At 41.2% G+C, this 12,691-nt stretch overlaps 1 protein-coding gene across 1 annotated transcript in view; it reads left to right on the top strand.

Moving 5' to 3' along the window:
* The first annotated feature begins 504 nt into the window (after positions 1-504).
* CCSER1 (coiled-coil serine-rich protein 1) overlaps positions 505-12,691 on the top strand; it is a 102,794-nt gene continuing 90,607 nt past the window's right edge. Inside the window, exons 1-2 of the mRNA XM_009867387.1 lie at positions 505-1,819; positions 5,384-5,571. Coding sequence (XP_009865689.1) covers positions 505-1,819; positions 5,384-5,571 — 1,503 coding nt within the window. The remainder of the gene's footprint in view (positions 1,820-5,383; positions 5,572-12,691) is intronic.

Raw genomic sequence — 12,691 nt, 5'->3', positions numbered from 1 at the left:
TGGGTATTGAGGAACACAAAATAATGTTAATGTTCTACTCAGATAATGAAAAATCAAGTCTCTTCTAAGAGAGCTTACCGTTTAGAAGACTTGTTGCAAAAACATACAAAACCAAGGACATTTGGGCGATAAATTTATCTTTGGCATGTAGATTTTATACTGTTACTCAAAGTGATCTGCATTGTATGATATATCATATGTAATATTATATCTCTGTTCTGTAGAATGTTTTTAGCCACATCTTTACTCAGCAGCTGAGTTTTCAGCATGGCCTATTGAACATCACTTTGAAATTCTGGAAGTCTTCAGTAAAAGCACATGCAGCAGCTTGCAGCTGTACATAAAATTGATGCTGAAGTCACATGTATTTAGGCTAACTTAAAGCCTGTTCAAATGGACTTTGAGACTGAATCATTTACTTCTTTTTTCTTTTTCTTTTTTTTCTTTTTTTTTTTTGCAGATTAGTTTACTGGCTGACAAGAGCCACGGACACTTTGTGCCCTGATGGGGGACTCAGGATCCAGACGATCAACACTAGTATCTCGGTTGCCAATATTCAGGAGAAGTATTAGCCGGAGGCACGACTCTCTTCCTTCCTCACCTTCTTCTGGTAATGGCATTGGTGTCCACACCTCCTCCCCAACCAGCACTAACTCCAGCTCAGGGAGCACAGGCAAGCGCCGGAGTATTTTTCGCACTCCTTCCATCAGCTTCCATAACAAGAAAGGGAGTGAGCAGAAGTCTGACTCAGCTAGCCAAACCGTCAACATCTCCAATGGTGCCCAGTCCTCTCTCAGCACTTTTCAAAAACTGAGCTTAGAGGAACACATTAAAAGCAGAGGAAGGCATTCAGTTAGCTTTGGTGGCTCGCGTAGCAAGAAGATTACAAGGTCTTTGACAGACGATTTTGAAAAGGGAAAGGAGCCCTCGGCTAATAAGAATGTCTTTATAAATTGCATAAGCTCTGGGAAGAATGAGGGTGATGATTCAGGCTTTGCAGAGGAGCAGAGCCGATGCTCTGTCAAACAGTCCACGCGAAAACTTCTTCCTAAATCTTTTTCGTCGCACTACAAATTTTCCAAACCGGTTCCAGAGAGTCAGTCGGTTTCTTCTGTGCAGCAGTCCGGCTGCTCTCTGGAGGTTAGATCGTACGTGGAAAGTGAACCTGTGATCACTAAGTCCTCTCCTCTGTGTTCAGCCGAGACGACGGAGTGCGTGGGAAGCTCTTTGCCATCCCCCCTGCTCTCGGCTGACCTCACGGCTGCCCAGACCCCCTCCGACTTTGTCGCCCTGACGGAGGATTCTGTTTCGGAGGTTGATACTCTGCCCAGCAGTGGGACTGGGGCGCCACTCACAGAGGATTTTGGCCACAATGTCTCTACCTCTCAGATCTTCTTTAATCCTGCTGCTGCTCCTTCAAGGAAAATGGATTTTGTAGAAAGTACTGGCTATTCTGCTGTTGTATCTCCTGCGAGTCATGCAAGCTTGTGTAGCCTTGAACCTAATACCTTATTCAAAACCTCAGCTGCTAATCAAACGAAAGTATTGTTGCAAGGCAATGAACTACATATTAACGATGCCAGTCACACAGGAGAAATTAACTCCACAAATGTGCTTTTAGAAACCTTTGTGTTACAGCATAGAGAAGAACCAGTGATACCATCCCCAAAGGTACAGGGGTTGAGGGAGGAGGGAGATGAAAGCACGCCATCCCAGCACACAAGAGAGAGAATTCCTGGAATCGAATCCAAGATTGTTCCATGTTCTCAACCTCAGTCATTTAAAACACAACAGGGTTATGAAACAAACTGTTCTAAAGGTATGTCTCATGGTCTTTTTGTTGTTGGTCCTGGTGGGAGTTTTCTTGGGCTCAGTTCTCCTGTAAGAATTGCTTGGTTTTCATGGCATTGCAAGTGCTTGCTATAAAGTTCAAAAGTTATAAATCGTGTCCTCTGAAAATTATGGGAATTAAACAAGAAATCTATGATTTCTGGAGTTTGTGTTTTACAGTTTGCTAACGCCCATCAGTGTGCTGTTCATAGCTATGCTTTCCTGAGGTAGAAAATAAATTAAGGAAGGGTATTGGTTGTTACTTCTTGTTGAAGGCTGAAGCTGGGATTTCTAAGGCATGCCTATTTTAGACATGAGCCAAAAGTTGCATGGTTTGAGATGGCAATATTGCCGGAGAAATAAAAGGTGTTGTTTTTCATAAGCAGACTAAAAGAACATTTATCTTATATTGATCTGTGTTTCAGAATTTTCTGACTCTTGGTTGCTTTATTCGACTGATGTAATAGAGTAGCTTGGAGTGGCTGTTTCTGTGGCAGAGTATGAGAGCTCTTATTTTTGCTTCCATGTGAAATAACATTGTGCAAGTTCTCATTACCCAATCTATGGAATAGAGAGAGTTAATTAACATCTTAATGTTATACTGCATCTTTAGCTTATGTGAAAAGGAATTTGGAAGTATTAACAAGATTAAGTGGAAAGGCTGTGCCTAGAAATCCCAGTTTATAGAGATATAGATGAATAAAAACATCAGGCCCTTGAGTGAAGGACACCTGTCATAAGACACTTATCTCTGACAGTCTATTTTCTCAAACCAGTCTAAAGACTGGTGCTTTCTTGCATAATCCTGAAGCTGTATCTGGTGGGCCAAAATTTGTGAAAATTAACAAGACTGCATTTATAGTCTTTGTATTAGAAGAAGAATGGGTGTAAACTCATATGAATTCATACTCATCTTTTTCCTTGGACATTTATCTAGGCATGTAGATTATAAACAATCTTGATTTTGAATTATTTGTTGCTGCAAGATGTGGTTGGGTATCTTGTACATAAATGACAGTATGAAGTCAAATTAATCCACTAAATTAGCTTTCACCAGAAGATTACCTCTTTTCCCTCAGAACCTTAATCACTTTGGAGAAAAAATATTTGCATTTATGCATGCTACTGGTCCTGAGCACTCAGTTTGTCTTCCTTGTAGCATTGGCTCATCTGCGAATGATCTCATTCTTTTCAATATGACTTACTAGAGTGTACTGCAGAATAGCGAGCGAGGAGCTCACAGTGATGTTTAGAAATACACAGTGCATTTGAAACTCATGCATCAACAGCTGTATGTTTAATCTTCATTTCTGGAAGGCAGCTAACTGGAATTGAAACTGTGATAAAGGGCTTTTTGTAAACAGGATTCATGTTTACAGAAACACTAGAGCTAATACTGTACTATATAAAAATCAATGACTAATTGTTTAAGTTTTATAGTGCTGTTTAAAAAGAAATATTTTTTTTATTTATGTGGTGAAGAATGCATTCAAAATTAGAAACTGGCCAAGCATATAATGGACCATTGGAAAAAAAAGTAAAATCATGCCATATGAAATGAAACAAATATACAAAAAGTTTACATGGCATTCAGTAAGATATGTCTATAAGTAGTTGTATCTGTTACAAACTGATTTGAACATTTGGTTTTGCCAAAGCAATGTTTAGAACCAGATGTAAATGCAAAATATTTCTGTTCTTTTTCTTTCATAATAGACATTTTCTCTTCCATAGCTGGTTTTATAGCTGATATCATTATAGATAGCATTGTGAACATGACATTAATGTATGAGCAGGTTTTGTGTGCTATATATTTCTTAGTATATCTTTATATATTTTTATGTGTTACAACTTTTTTTGAAAAGCCCTAGAGAAAATATTCGTTCTCTCTCAAAGGCACAAGGTGATAAGATTTTCTGTGTTACATTTGTTATACTCTCTTACTTTTCCCATTCCCCATCTCTGAATTTGCCCTATGTCCTGGTTCAAGCCGACTGGGACAAAAAACCCAACATGGTCTCCAGCTCACTCCTCTTCCCACCCCCATGTCCATAGTGATATGGAAAGGAGACTTTTCAACTAGAAAGGCTCAGGGTTTGAGATTAAGGATAGGAAGGGTAATAATCTACCATTTAAGATGACGGGTAAAGAACCAGAGCGACTTGGGGAGAAAAACAGATTTAATCACCACCACCATTTACAAAGTAGGATTGTGAGTGGAATACATCAATAAATACAACCTGATCTTGAATACACTTCGTTGCCTCCTGCACCCCTCCTATTTTCCTGGCTACCTCCTCTCCCCATCAGTGCAAGGGGGGTGGGGGATGCAGTCCATCTGGCCATTTCTCATTGTCTGTGGCAGCTCCTCCTTGAGAAAGAGGGCTCCTTGCAGTCTCTCCTTCCTGCTGCGTGGTGTCCACATCACAGGAGGAAATCTTCTTCCTCCTTGTGAGTCCCTCGGGGCCACGGATCGCTTTGGGCATGTCCCCCGCAGATGCTCAGTCTCTCACCCCTCTCGCATGGGACTCTGCATGTACCAACGCATCCTGGAAGTTCTCACTGCTGTTGATTCCCTCAACTAGCAGGCAATCACCTTCCTGCCATCTCAACCACCATGGGGCCCTAGGGAGAAGTCCTACTCCGGCAGCCTTCTCCCTCTCCTTCTCCTCTGGGACTCTTCTGCCCCTCTTTCTTCTCAAGACAACATTCCTTTGTTCTCCTCTCACCTGCCCCTCCTCCAAAAACTCCCCAACATTAAAGACAGGACAGCTCAAAACAAGACAAAACCAGAAGAGAGAGAGAGAACTTTCGAGTCACCTCTTAAATACCTCAATGTCAGAGGCGCTGATGGACCTGGCCCTGGCCAGAGGCAGGTCCAGCCTCCTACCTGGGGGTAGGGGAGGCTCTTGAATCTTTGCATGAGCCTACTCCCACTTTTACAAAAACCCCCACAAAACTCAACCCCATAACACCCTAACACCTCAAAATGTAATTTTATCCTCTTCTCTCATGTGTTATTGTTTAACTTGTGTTGGGGACTGGGATTCAGCCTGCTGGCTGCAGGCTGGGTTTGGAGGGTGCTGGTGCAGAGCTGAGCTAGTAAGACCAAACAGAAACCAAAACCAGTGTTTTCACTGCACAGGATGGGATGCATAGAGCTATGACCTGGCTCTGCAAAACCTGGACTTGCCTCTAGGACATAGGGTAAGTAAGGCAGGTTGGGTTTTGGCACCAGTGGATCAATGATAGTTTCTTTGGAAGTGTCCTAGAACAAGATGGGAAAGGAAAAGATGGAGAAAATGACCTTCTGGATTCTGTAAAGAACTGTGGACTAGGCTATAATGTGCTTGTTACTGGGGGCTGAAAAGTGAACTGGTAGCCCAGGTGATGACCCTTTTTTCTAAGTAAGAAGGATCTACTTTCTATAGAACACCTCTTATGTGATTGCCCTTCAGTGTAAGCATGTTGTGCAAAGTAGTGTTCAAAATTAATAAAATAGTTGTAGAAAATAATTCTTCATAATGATTACTGAACGCTTCTCTATTTGTAGTTGATCTTGCCAATAGCCTCAGTCCGTATCGCGAAGGCAGATTTGTTGAGAAACGACTGAGATCCTCTTCAGAAGGTACTGCTGGAGGCAGTCGGCTGATCATAAAACCAAAGGATGGAAATGCAGAAGAGCTTAGCAGCCTACGGAAGCAGAGAGCAAGCTCATCCTCCTCAAAAATGAACAGCATGGTGAGTATTATTCCCATATGCCTAAGTTTTTGGTTTTCTGTGATTGGTGACACTATAATGACAAGCAGCAATTTTGCAAGTAATGGGTGTTAATAAAGGGGGGTGGAGGAAGCTGTCTCAGGCTTCCAAAATGTAATTCAGGCTCAGCTACAGATGTTAAAAGTATTATTTCAGGGTATGATTTGCAAAGATTTACATACTTTTTATGGAGAGATTCTTGTCATCATGCTTTGCTGATTTGTCTGGAAGAAAAAATATTGGGAGAGTTTAAATACAGTGGGCTACACTGTGGCGACATTTTATTGTTACTATGTTCGTTATTTCATGGACTTATGTCTGGTATGAGTGAGATGAGATTCAGATCACAAGGTGCATAGAGAGGAAATTGTCTGTAGGGAGGCTCATTTGAAATGTCTGAGAGGTCCTTTTCAAAACTGGTGGTGAGTTTGAGTGCTTTAACTCTGAGCACAAGGTAAGGAGGAGAGGAAAGGATGTCTTCTGAGAATCTTTGAGGGTCCTGAGGACTGGAAAAGCTAAGACTGGATAACTGCAGGAGACTACTTTTGAAACCTCTTATAGTGAAACAGTAGTAGAAGAAATTGACTGACTGACAAGTTTGTGCTCCCTATAGCAACTGAGAATAAACTTTTATGTTTATAAACATAACATATAAACAAAGGCAACTGGCTTGGCTGCAGGCATGTTCTGCAGCGGAGCAGGTGATTGTGGTGAACACCAGAGTTGCCTGAGCTGATGAAACCCCAGTGGTGTGCAGAGACCTCCCAGGAGCCAGCAGTGCAAAGAGAGGATACACCTTTGAAGGAGGTTCCAGTGGCTGAGTGGAGAGGTTTGCCAGCAACTGGGCACCTGCATCATCTAACCCAGCAATGGGTGATGCCTTCGCCCAGAGAGAGCTGCTGAAGGGAGAGGCTGCAGCGCAGACCTCATACTGCTGGAATTGCCTGAGCCTTTCTCCTGGGGCAGCGACAGGCAGCAGAGCTGCCTGAAGGGGGTGTGTAGTGGAAGGACCTCCAGCAGCAGGTGGCTGAGCTGCAGGAGTCAGTGAGAATGCTGTGTAACATTAGGGAGGCTGAGGAGTTAGATTGCTGGTTCCAAGTGTGGTCTGCAGTGGGTCTATGCCAAACAGCCAAAAGCTCCCCCACCCAGAAGGGAGGGGACTGATAATGCAGAGTGGAAGCTTGCAATGGCAAGGACTAGCAAGAGGAAGAGACTTTGCCTGAAGCCTGGGGTGGGTGCCCTTGCAGAACCGCTTTGCTACTCTGCAGACTGCAGAGGAATGACCCATCACATCGGGGGAGATGCTCTAACTGAGCACAGCAGCCCAATCCACTCCCTGTATGGCAACCAGCACAACTAAGAAAAGGCGATGGGTGACAGGAGCAGGTGACTCCCTTTGGAGAGGTATAGAGGTGCCCATCTGCTGACCTGATGCATTCTCTGGAGAGATGTGCTGATTACCAGGGGCTCATGAGGGATGTCACTGAGAGAACACCAAGCCTTGTGCTGACTGTTACCAGCTGCTGTTGTCTCACATGGGCACCAGTGATACAGCCAGGAGTAGTGTGAGGAGTACCAAGAGGGATTACAGAGCCCTATGAGTGGTCACAAGAGAGTCTGGAGCACAGGTAGTTTTTCATCAGTCCTCTTGGTCAGAGGGAAGGGGTTTGAAAGGGCCAGCAGTAGATGCCCAGAGCCTGGAGGGGGATCCCAGGTCAGCAGGAGAGCACCTGAAGAGAATCATACAGTTACAGAATGCGTTGGGCTGGAAGCACAAAGGAAATCCAGCCAGTGAGTCAGCTTTATCGGGGCCTGACTTAAATGTTTCCTTGCTGGTCATTTAAAGATAGGTCCCCAGAGAAGGATCTCATTTAGTGTGAAAGCCCCTTACAGAAACTGTGGTGGGAAATTTGAGTTTGGAGGTTTCTCAAGAAGATGTGAAATCAGTTTTTTGTCTTGATAAATCTCACCCACGAGTCTGAATGTATCATCTAGATGTTCCTTTGTGGTTGGGCTCGCAAATGCCGCTGTGAATGGCAAAAGAAAATCAGTACCAAGCACATTCTTAGTACCTATGGCAGATGTGCGACAGATTTTCCTCTGTACCAGTGTACTGAAGCAATGGTCACTAAAAAACCCCAACTCATTTGAAGTTATTTGATGTATTTTACAGAAATGCTTGCCTGTACACTCACTTTGTGTGACTAGGGCAAATCAAATTACCTACACTTTAGTGTCAGGATTATTCTCTTATTAGAAGTATCAGATTGTGCAGATTTATCACTGATTAATTTTATACTACCTGAAAGGGCAAGCAAATTAATTTTAGGGAGGAAAAGATTTTATACATCTGCCTTTCTTATTTCTAGGTGGTTGCCAACTTGTCAGATGAAGTAGTACAGTAATGCAAAATTTATTTCAACAAAAAAAACCCTCGATTTTTTTTTTTCTGTTTTTTTCCATCCACTGGATTATTACACCAGGAGATGCAACATAGAACTAAAGAGTAGAATCGCTAAATAGTAGAAGAAACTTTTGTGCTATTAAACCATATAGTTAGTGTGTTTCTGTGTTTTAGCAGGAAGTTCACATCCAAATATCAGTGAATATTATTATTTTTCAAACCCAGAAAGAACATGCTGATATTTAAAGATGCTGTTTCATAGGCATATAGAGCATTACACAGGTGTAGTTCCTGCCCTAAAAATCTGACTAACCCTGGCTCAAGTATGCAAACCCTATTTGGGTTGTTACGCCCAAGGTATTGGGCAGATCTCTGTGCTCGTTTAATCCTAGACTGGACTGATGCCATAGTTCTTCATTCCATTTAGCCCTCTATTAATGGTGGGACTGGGTATGTGACAACACAGTAACAATGGGAAGAAGCAATGTGTGCTTGGGGTTAGGTGGTGATTTGAGTCTCTTCTTCATGTTTTGTATGTGAAATCCACATGATATTTTTTCTTTCCCTCGCTTCCATTAGCAACTTTGTCCACAGACTCATAAGTACTTGCTCATGCTTGTTTGTGTTACAGTCACAGACAAAGAACTTTTATGTTAAGGTTGCTGTGCATACTCATAAGTGAAGGTAAAATTATCCCTGCTTTTCCCAATACATATGGATATGGTCTTCCTGTGCTCAGAAGAATGCTAGCTGAAAGCTTGTTTAGTAAAAAGTGAGGTTCGAGTAGTAAAACAAACAAAATGAAAACCAGCACCACCCGTTGCTGCTCTGCCCCTCAAACAACCAGAAGGCAAAAGAATAACAGAGTTCCCTGGAAGGAAAAGGAATTAAAAATTGAAGAAATGGAATTCTTATAGTAATACATATCTGAACAGTGAAAAGGCACCTTCAAAATGATTGTCAAGGACACTTAGCGTTTAACGCTGCAGTGGCAGATTGTTACCAGTGAATTAAGAGTAAATATGACTTAAAGAATTGGAGTTACTAAATGAAGTATTATTAAAATCCTTAATCCGACTTGCTTGTCTGCCTAGAAAAACACTAGTCACTCTTCTGTGCCTATGCGTATTCATTTCATTCAAATCTGGGAGAAAGCGAACTGCAGGCATTTAAGGGAGGGGGCAAGTTTGGGGGGGGTTGCCGAGGGCAGCATTGGCACGAGTTCCCTCTGCAGCACCCAGACAGTGGCAGCAGCAGCAGATGCTGATTTTCTGGCAGCATCCAGACATCGTGTTAGATGACGAAGCTTTGTAGTGTGGAAAATACTCTTTCCTCACAAACTGAAGAAAGTCCTCGAAGGACCCTGTTTGCTTCCTTTTTCTTGCTGGCAGGCAGCATGGGCTGTTTCTGCTGAGCGGCTGTGGGAGTGAGAAGCCAGATGAACTAAGGAGATGTTAGTTCTTCACAGGAGATGAGAAGAAGGAAAACAGATTAGCCTCTGAAAAACTGTTCTTCCTCCTAAACAACTTGCTCAGCAGAGTACTCTTGCATGATTGGCAGCACTCTTTTTGAAGGCAATAGGTAAAAGCTTGGATGGGCAGATCTAATAAATGCCGACAATATGTATCAAAGCTACAAAGCTGGTTGCCACCTTCTCCAGGAATGACATAAACCACTTTCAGCATCTCACAAATGAGTTAATAATCTGGACAAGAGCAATGCTACTCATAAATGAGATTTAGGGACATACAGTCTTTCAAAGTTACTCTGCAGATGTGCCGATTTGATTGTAATGTAAATAATGAACTGAAACAGGTGCTTGAGATTAACTGCTTAGTTTATTAATAGTGTTTTTCATCAGAATAGTTTTGACGTTGTCATTCTTGCAGTGACCGATTTGTGCCACAAGATGCCACCACTTCACTAAAAATGGTTTTAGACTTCAGTATTCCACAATTAAACGAAACGTGAAAACTGCAATTCTGGACCTGTTTTTGGAACAGTTTAATGTTGATTAGCCTATGTAGTAAAACAGACCCTTTTCGAATGAACGTGGTTGATACTGATGCAATTCAAAGATATTCATATTGCTATAGAAACTCTGGTCATTCAAATGTTCCAACTGTGAAGTCATCATTTGCAACTTTAAATATTTAGACATAAGACATAGAATAGTTAACTATGTCTCAGAAGATTGATGAAGGCCGAGTGACCTCTCTATTCTCCAGCTAGGTGGTTCTTCTTTTCTGATGTTTGAGAGAGGCAAAAAGAAACAAAGAAAAATGCAAAGCAACATGGTAAAAGACCCGAATGACCTGGACTATGCAGCCCTGTAAGACCAAAGAAAGGAGCATAAACCTAGGTGGCCAAAACGTAGGAGAAAGTTAGGACCATACTGAAAAAAATAGGATCGGACCCTGAAATTACTGTAGATTTCTCAAGAGGATTAGGAGACAGAACAGCAGGATATGCAACAGTTTTTAGACTTAGCAGTAGAAATTGAGGCAGGAGTAACAAAATTATCCATCACTTCTCATAGTAGTGGCTAATGTGGAAAGATGACTGTCCTAAATATCACCTTTAGTAGTACTAACAAGGAACTGTTTAAAAAAATAAATTGCTGATTTTTTTTTTTTTGGAAGTTAGTGATACAGATTTTGAAATACAATGATAAACAAAATTGCTGTTTTTGAAAAACGAATTACAGTTAGTGATTAAAAACCAGATAGTCATAAGGGACTCAGTGAATGAAAGTATCTCTACATTTCTACAAGTGGAAAAAAAAGTTGAGAGGCTTGTTGTAGCTTCTAGACCACCACACTGTCCGGCTTGAAGATGTGAGCTGCACTGTGCTCTATACATGTTTTCACTCTATCTAGAGATATGAATGCATGCATGCAGTAGAGCAAGACTGCCCACTTACATTTGGCTCCCACAGACCTGCTATTCTGCCTCTCTACAAGTATTTACAAAGAAAATAATTGTCTGTCTGTCTTGCCTATGCCTGACTGTCAGCATATGTACTGTGTAACTAAAAGAAACCTATTTTTTCAACATTTTCCTGTCTTAGGTAATGTTACCACTCTTTGGCAGGACTGTATTTCTCTGGGCACTCTCTTGAGCACAGGTTTTTCTTCAGTTTCTCATACTTGAATCTTTTCTAAATGCTGCCTGCTTTTCATTTCTTAAATTCAACTACAAATTTTCATCCTTGCAGGTAAAAATTTTTATGCTTACACTTAGTACTGCATCGTAGTCTCCTTTTGCCTAGAGCAAGGCAGCTTTGCCTACTTGTGTCAGTCCAATTAGAGCTGCACAACTTGTTTTTCCAGATCATTGCTTTGACTGTGCCATTTCTTTCTTTGCGTCTTTCCCATGGTTTCCACTATATTAGATAAAACTACTTGTTGCCAGTTAAAGGACTTTCATGGCCTAAGGTCTTTTTTCCCCATCTTTCCCACCCGCCCCAGCATTAACAATGATAACAAGTCTTCATTGCCCACTGATCAAACTCTCAAATAGTGACATTCATGTCTTCTCCCACACTGTCTATCATGTACTAGAGTAACTGCAGTTACCACAAAACATTCCTTTCTCAACTTTTGTTTTATCTCTTTGCCTTGCCTACAAGTAACAACACAATACCGACTAAGGTAATTTTTCAAGATGTGTGCCAGTGCTGTATTAGAGAATTTTCTTTGGTTATTCATACAATGCTGACACCTCAGCAAAATCCCCTTTTCCTCGTTCTTGTACTATGCTTATTGTGTGTGGGTACTCTGAATACCTAACACTTCTGTAAGCATATCTAAAATATAAATTAAAAATTATTAACAATATATGGAAAACCAAGTGTTGGAATACAGGATAATATTTCATGGGCTACTGTGGGTTTAGATTTAATAATGAGAGGGTCGAATAGGTCAGTTAAACATTATATTTGAAAAATTATAACAAAGAAAAATGATTGACACAAATAGTGAGATGTTTGCAAACTGCAAGTGTTTGAGATGCCTAATATATCTCTGGAGGGAGCAGAATGTCAAAACATAGGTCACTTTAATGGAAATGTGTTGTGGCTCCTGCTTGGAATGTCTGTTTATGATAATTATCTAATTAGTGACTGGTGTCTACATTTTAGTTGGGTGTCCTGGATATTCTGTGTGAGTAACTGTACCTAGCTATTTTTACCTATGTGACTTGGGGTGACTTAGCAAATAAAAGCCAAGCTTTTAGTGTACTTCAAAAATGGTACTTGCAATAGTGGAACAATTATCCAAACCACTTTATTCAAATCTATCCTTGTGTTTTATATCATGTTATGAAACACTCTCCATTTCTGCAACTCATGAAAGTGTGATCAGTGCTTCTCACAGATGACTTTATTTTTAATGTTTCCTGAGTAGTCTTGTTATCAAGCACCAGTTCTAACCTAGTTGCTTCATCATGAAAGAAACAACAGGATCCTGTGCCCCATGGACTTCGCTGCACGTACATGAATGAGGGCTAAAATGTTTCTTGTGTTCTTCTCTGTACTGGATAGTACAATATTTTGCTGATGAGTGATGAAGTACTAAGCATGGGTAAAACTAGGTTGACTGCTAGTCTAGAGAGGATTTGAGGCGATTTTCGTGTTTGCTCCAGGTTGCTTTAACGTTATTTGCTCTTGCTCTTTTCTATTTGAGTATGGTCTTCTTC

The sequence above is a fragment of the Apaloderma vittatum genome, unplaced genomic scaffold, assembly GCF_000703405.1.
Source record: "Apaloderma vittatum isolate BGI_N311 unplaced genomic scaffold, ASM70340v1 scaffold3864, whole genome shotgun sequence".
NCBI classification, from domain to species: domain Eukaryota; kingdom Metazoa; phylum Chordata; class Aves; order Trogoniformes; family Trogonidae; genus Apaloderma; species Apaloderma vittatum.
Note: the sequence above shows the minus strand (reverse complement) of the source record. Positions and strands in the feature narration are given on the sequence as shown.